The sequence below is a fragment of the Drosophila suzukii genome, chromosome 2L, assembly GCF_043229965.1.
Source record: "Drosophila suzukii chromosome 2L, CBGP_Dsuzu_IsoJpt1.0, whole genome shotgun sequence".
Classification (NCBI taxonomy): domain Eukaryota; kingdom Metazoa; phylum Arthropoda; class Insecta; order Diptera; family Drosophilidae; genus Drosophila; species Drosophila suzukii.
In genome coordinates, this window is record NC_092080.1 from 12166043 (window position 1) to 12172904 (window position 6862).

At 48.4% G+C, this 6862-nt stretch overlaps 1 protein-coding gene across 9 annotated transcripts in view; it reads left to right on the forward strand.

Moving 5' to 3' along the window:
• Positions 1-6478, forward strand: part of tweek (transmembrane protein KIAA1109 homolog tweek) — a 30243-nt gene extending 23765 nt beyond the window's left edge. For all 9 annotated transcript variants that reach the window (XM_017079369.4, XM_017079391.4, XM_017079383.4 and 6 more), the window contains 5 exons: positions 128-1096; positions 1157-4793; positions 4857-5057; positions 5128-5258; positions 5318-6478. In XM_017079369.4, coding sequence (XP_016934858.3) covers positions 128-1096; positions 1157-4793; positions 4857-5057; positions 5128-5258; positions 5318-6004 — 5625 coding nt within the window. In that variant the 3' untranslated portion in view covers positions 6005-6478. The remainder of the gene's footprint in view (positions 1-127; positions 1097-1156; positions 4794-4856; positions 5058-5127; positions 5259-5317) is intronic.
• Positions 6479-6862: the final 384 nt, after the last annotated feature.

The following is a 6862-nucleotide window of genomic DNA, read 5'->3' on the forward strand; positions in this document are numbered from 1 at the left end:
CTAAAAGCTGAGGGATTTTAAACTAGGGCGCGAAATGTAAAATCATTTTCTGAACACTTATTTAGTTGGTCCTTAAAAAAAATAATATTTGAATAGTAACATTAAAACTTGTATGTTTCCTTTGCAGAACGAGATGAACCTGCCATCGGAGGCATGCATTGGCCTGCCACCAGTTCACGTTCTGGCAGAGTATATTCCAGATCACCGCCAGGATCACACTGAAACCGTCGAAGGCATTGTCCTGCGCCAAGGTGGCTACGTGAATGCCAGTGCCGAGATCGGGGAGTTCGAGCGTTGTCTGACCACCGATCTCCTAAACCATTTGGTCTTCGTACAGAAGGTGTTTATGCGGGAAATCAACGAGGTGCTGCAGAAGGTCTACGGTGGCGAGAAGCCCGTTCCATTGTGGACAGAGGAGAGTGGCGATAACTCTGGAGCAGTGCAAGAATCCTCTCTGAAGCGTATCCTTTTCTCCATTAATATTTCGATGAAGCGCATCCAATTGACGGCCACCACGCCCTGCTCCTCGGCGGTTCGATTTGAAACCGGAATCCTCGAACTGCAACTCTCGAATCGGGTCAAGAACCTGGGGGATATGAGCAATCGCAAGCTCTTCTTCAAGGCTCACATCGATTTCAATCTATCCCTGGGACAGATCATACGTAATGTGATATTTGACGAGGCAGAACCCGAGTTCCAGCAGTATGCATTCTTCCACACCACCATCAATTTGAGGAATGCCTTTCAAGACGAACTGCTCAACGAGGATAAGGAGTTGATTCTGCTAACCCTCAAGAGACCACTGGTTTATGTGCAGCCCATTGCCGTGGACAAGGCCATCCTCGTGTGGCTCAACTACAAGAATGCCTACGAGTATTGGGCGGAAAAGCGTGCGAATCTCTGCAATGAACACACCCAGCACAGCCAGTTCGGACAGTATTCGGGGCAGCATCAGAACCAGAATCTGCAGAACCCACAGGTGTTCGATCGCGTGGCCTTTGGCCAGATAGCCGGGTCCAATTTGTCTACTCTCTTCCTTCAACTCACGGTGGAGGACATGGGCATCTGCCTACCTTTGAAACAGGTCAACACCACGGTAAGTAATCACTTTGCTAATGCATTATTCGCTTTCTTAAAAAAATATATTTTTTTGCAGACATTCGGCTCCCGATCCTATCAAGACTTTGATGCCAAGGGCGCTGTTGTGATCACGCTGGAGAACACGATAATCTCGGCCTGCAACTCGGGTGCTTTGGTGTCCAAGGGCAAGTTTCAGGGGTTGTGCCTGCGTTTTGCCGATGACTTTGAAACCAATCTGGATGACTGGAAACCCAACAGTGCAGAGCCAATCATGAACGTGTGCGTTGTGTCCGAGGGAACCTTCGAGGTCTGTTCCCGCACCACAGCTGCCAAGAAGGGCGAGAACGCCAAGTGGCTGCTTAATGTGAAATGGCAAATGGAGGGTGTAGACATCCATCTGGATGTCAATATTGGCAAACAGCTCAGTTCATTGGGTCACACTCTTACCATGCTCACGGGCTTCGAGGAGGACGAGACTCAAATGGAATCACCCGACAGCGATGAAGGAGATCAGAGCTGCAGGGATACATTTGTGCGAAGAAGAGGGGATTTCGATAACTTGCCATCGTTTGTTTTCGATCCCACAATTGATTCTAAGAAGCGTTCGTTCATGATGGAGAAGGAAATGGCCGAACAGCTAAAGATCATCAACGATCTACGCACTCTGGGAGCCTCACATAATACAGTGGCCCATGAGGAGAGGCGACTGCAGGAGCTGCAAGCCATTTGTTACAAGTATTTCCGCAGAGATATGATCCAGAAGTGGAAGAGACCTTCGCTGCGAAGGTCTCTGAAGAACTACGGTCGTTCGCATTCGTACATTGGAGCGGGATCGTCGGTAGTCGGTGTAGGTGTTCCCCAGACTATGGACAATGGAAGCTATGCAGGCAGAAGACTGGATACAATTGCATCCAATGATGAGATATCTAGCCTGCAGAGCACACCGGCATCCTGTCACTCCCGCAGTGCTTCCCTAAAACATACTGGGGGAGGAAATAATGCTCTCGGGAGAGTAACCTTTACGGAGGCCATGCGACAGACTTCACTACCCAATGCAGACACGGATACGGAGACGGCTGACAATGAGCTTGATTGGCGAGGTGACATTACGCCCAGTGAGATAGATGTGGACGGTACCTCCGTGGAGATGCGACGCAAGCATGGTCACGGTCAGAAACAACCAGAGCCTAACATCGACTTTGAGCTGGACATTAAGGTACTGGTAAACTCTGGAAAGTGCGTGCTGCATACAAAGGATACTGGAGAGGAGCGAGCCCAAGGATACGCGGGTGGGTCAGGAGCAGCTGCAGGCGGAGTACCTGCATCGAGTGTAAAATCACACAAGCGGGAAAGGAGTATAGGAAACGATTGGGGCAGTCCAACTCCCTCGAGAAGACAGAGGGACAAGAGCAAGCTACGCTATAATGCCAACGCTTTGCTGGCCGATCTCACCATCTTCCACATCCCAGGATTAGATGTCAAGCTTCACTATCAATCAAAAACCGTGGCGGAGCAACTAACTGGAGATCAGGTGCCACAGGGTCGCCGACTGGGCAGCAAGCGAGCTACTTTGTGCGCATGGATGACCCTCCAAAGTATCCCAGAGGAAACTATCATATCACCTCATATTCTGGAATTCCTAGAACAGACTTTAGAGCCGATTCCTGCTCGACAATCCAGTAGTGTTCCACCAACTCCATCCCACAACACAGCCGTTAATCTGGACATACTGCCTGCCAACTATGTGACTTATGCTTCATTTCCGGTGGATGTTATAGTTTACTTCCATATGCAACCTTCTACCTTCAGATTTAGTTGTCTGCCAGTTTCAAGAGTGGAATGTATGCTCCAGCTGCCCAGTTTGGATATCGTATTCAGTTCGAAGCGAAGCAGCGACGAGGAGAACCCAGCACAGCCAGGAAATCATGCCCATCCGGATCAGCAGTTGCCCACGGGTGGACTGAGTGTCACCGGCTGCCTGGCCGACTTTAATGTGTTCATCTTCCACCCGTATGGTGGCAAAAAGACTTCCAAGGAGACACAGTTTTCACCTCTGAGCGACAGTGAGAGGAAGGATTCGTTGAGTATCAATGTTGAGTTTGTCAAGTTCCACATCACGCGCTGCAGAAAGGTGTACATTGAACCGCTGCCCAGTTCCAAGAGATCGCTTGATCAATCGCGAGCCGTGATACGGTTCTCTACCATTGTGGATATTGGAAGTGCCAGTTTTAAATACGATATGAGGAGATTGACGGAGATTCTAGCATTTCCTAAGGCTTGGTATCGCAGGAGGATTGTGCGAAGGCTCTTCCTGGGCGATCTTAGTGTGCAACAGCAGCAGCAACAACAACAAAGAAATGGGGCAGAAACCCCCACTGGTTGCCCACCTGCAACACCAACGCCCAGTGAAGACGCCGGTAGGGCTAAGGATAAAATGCGCCTAGACTTTGATGGTCAGCCAACGCAGCAGCAGCAACTGGGACACTTTGGAGCTGTAAGGCAACTGAAAAACCTGGGCAAGTCGTCCAGTGCCGAATCGTCCGGAACTCCTCCCTCTGAAAAGAACCAAATCACGGCCTGGGAAACACTGGTTATATTTGCAGTTAACTTCACTAAATTGAATGTGCAAATGAACATTGGTAATGTGTGTGGCAATGTTGTATGGCTCACGAAAGACTTTCAATCAGATGGACGCCTCTCCATCGGCAGCACTGGCTACAAGAACATGTATGCCGGGATATATCTAGGAGGATCAGCCCTAGATGCCAAGGGTGGTATAGTGGGTGGCAGCTTCGAGGTGAACAAGATTAACAAACGATTCCACATCAAGGAGGAGGCCGGCATGGAGCCCTACCACACCATGGGACTGAGTTTTATGGCCCTGGAGCTAAGACTAGACTACATGGGAACATCTGTGTTGATGACCCGGATTAGTAGCTTCTCTGCTGCCATGAAGGATGAATGGCGCACTGCCTCCCAGGCGGCAGCAGCTCCGACCCATGGCAAGGATCAACCCAGAGCTCTGATCTTTATCCATGGTGATCTTAGCTGGGACCAACTGCAGATCATGATAAGCAAGTCCACAACCGCAGACCTGCTAAAGATGTACTTTAAACTGGAGGAGTTCTTCACGCAGCAGTTTAAGTCCTCCAAGAGGGTGTTCTCCAGTCTGGAGCCACGCTTGCAGGATCGCACTGCCAGTATCAAGAGACGGCAGCAGCTCAAGAAGAAGCTGGCTAACGGAGAGCTCGTTGCTCCTGTTCAAATACAGGGTTTAATTGGCGAAAATACAGACGCATGTCATCACCGCCATTGGCAAAAGCCACTGGCGCAGGCCGTGGGTCTGGTGGTGCCTTCCCTAGTTACCCGTTTGCCACGCCATGGTAATGTGCTGGGTGGCACTGTCGAGCTCCGAGGGCAGAACATCTCCTTGGCCTGTTTCCATGGCATTAACTTCAAATCAAAGTCGTGGGCTCTGTTTAGCTTGAGATCCCCATCCATTAACTTTGCCACGGAGGCGCGGCAGAGCGAAGACGAAGTTCTGGTCACCCAGACACTCACCTCTTCTTTGGGACAGACGACAGAGGTGCAGCAACAGCAGAACCATTCTATGGCCATCGTCAGTCGCATCACCAGGAACATAATTTTCCCGCCTCAGTTCAAGACGCTTAATGAGTGGTTCCACTATGCTTTTGCTAACAGTGAAATTGATGGTGAGTTTATTGAGACTTTTGTTTAGAAAATATAAAATAAACCTTGTGTTTCTCCCCACACAGCTGTGGATCGCTTTCCAATGCTGGAATGCGAACGGGAGATCGCCTCCAATTCTATAGAACGAACACGGGCCTCCGGGAGTAGCAGCGCGGCCAAGGCGCAGGAGCACAACCACAACCGGGAGGTCATCTTTGCCCTGCCCAGCCTGCAGCTGCATTTCAAGACTGAGCACAAACAGGGACCAACCACACCAGAGCCAAGTGGTAAGTCCTAATCATTCTACTATCATAAACTATAAAGATATTCACAGATTTATTTTTGATTTAACTGCAGAGACCAAACCAGAAGTTTTGTGCAGCTTCATTACCGAGTTCGATGACCACATCTTTGTGACCGTCGATGCGGACGCATTCTTCTTCCTGCACGATCTCATCACCTCCTATGTGACTGAAAAGGAGAAGGTGGTAAGTATTAATGCTGGTTGATTGTGAATTTTAGCTTATACTTTTATGCTACGCTCTAGATTGGAGCTCAGTCGGCGAGGGCTGCCTCGCCCAATCTCTCGCAGAAGGCCAACCTGAAGCCATATCTGACCGACGAGATACTCAAGGAGAAGAAGGGCACCTCCAACACGAACCTGACTGCCCAGGGCAAGCAAATGAGCGCCAGTAAGAGCAGTCTGGATCCGCTGCAGGGCAGCCACACAAGCCTAGCGAACACTGCTGCCAATACGTCGGGAGCAGCGACAACGAACACGACGACAGCCACATCAACAGCCAACACCTTGTCGCCCGGAGCGGCAGCTGCTGGACCTTCGACAGGCGCCTCCAGCGACGCAACTGATGGCAAGCAGCCGCAACAGGAGGGCGCTGCGCCCACCTTTGATCTCGAATCGTTTGTGCGCGACTGGCGGCACTTTGAGTGTCAGACCTGGCACTTGGAGCCCACAGTGCGCCTACTCTCGTGGGCGGGCAAGTCCATTGAGCCATATGGCGTTGACTATATCCTAAACAAACTGGGCTTCAGCCATGCCCGAACCACAATACCCAAGTGGCTGCAGCGCGGATTTATGGATCCGCTGGACAAGGTGCAGGCCCTAATGATGCTGACACTACTTCTGATGGTGCGCGAGAACAAAGTGGAGCGGGATGGTGGGGCCAGTGGAAGTGGCAAGCAGCAACAGCAGAACCATCGACCACCAACGAATTAGCCATGGCAGAGAAACATCTATGACAACTGACAATTACCCAAAGTCCTTCGGTTTAGTTTAAGTAGCGCTGTATAGATTTTTCACCCGTGTAAAGTTTTTTATTATTTATTACCCTGGTTGACCTAGCATGCTTTAAAATTAAAACTCGCGGTATTATTTGGCCAGTAAGGCAGCTTCTTATACAATGTAAATGGTTTGCTCTCGTTTCCCTACTTTTTAAGCATATCTGTATACTCTTTTTATAGGTGTAAAGTCAAGTGCTTCGTGTAATTTGCTCAATTTTGGCGCTTTGTAACTATTATTACATGGTTTTGTTATTCTAGGATTTACTATGCAACAATGAGCAAAGCAAATGTGTTTAAACTATAAGTAGCCCTAATTGAATATACATTATTATACATAAAAACAATAAAAAAACGTGTAAGTCTATAGATAAGTAAAGCGAATAAACTTTCGGAAATGCGTACCAAAAAATGAAATACAATTTTATTGACAACATGGGAATTTATAAAAATGAGATGGGTGACCATCGGCCCAAATCAAAACTCAACAAATACAGAATTGCATTATATATTTTCATCAAATTAAATATATTCACGGTCCAGCAAAAGTATACGATAAGAAAGTTCATCTGTGAGTAAGTGGAACGATAAGACTTAATTCATATTTTTAGTACTTTTATCCCATTTATAGATCGGGTTCTCTGCCGTTTAGGCTTAAAGGAACTGAAAGAAACCTTGATAAATCTTTGAAAAGTTCAATCGGTACTCAGTCGAGTTTTAAAATGCTGCTAGAGTTGTTCATAACAATTTTTGTTCTCGTGAGTCGACGAGTTGATCAGGGAAGATGAGTACACAT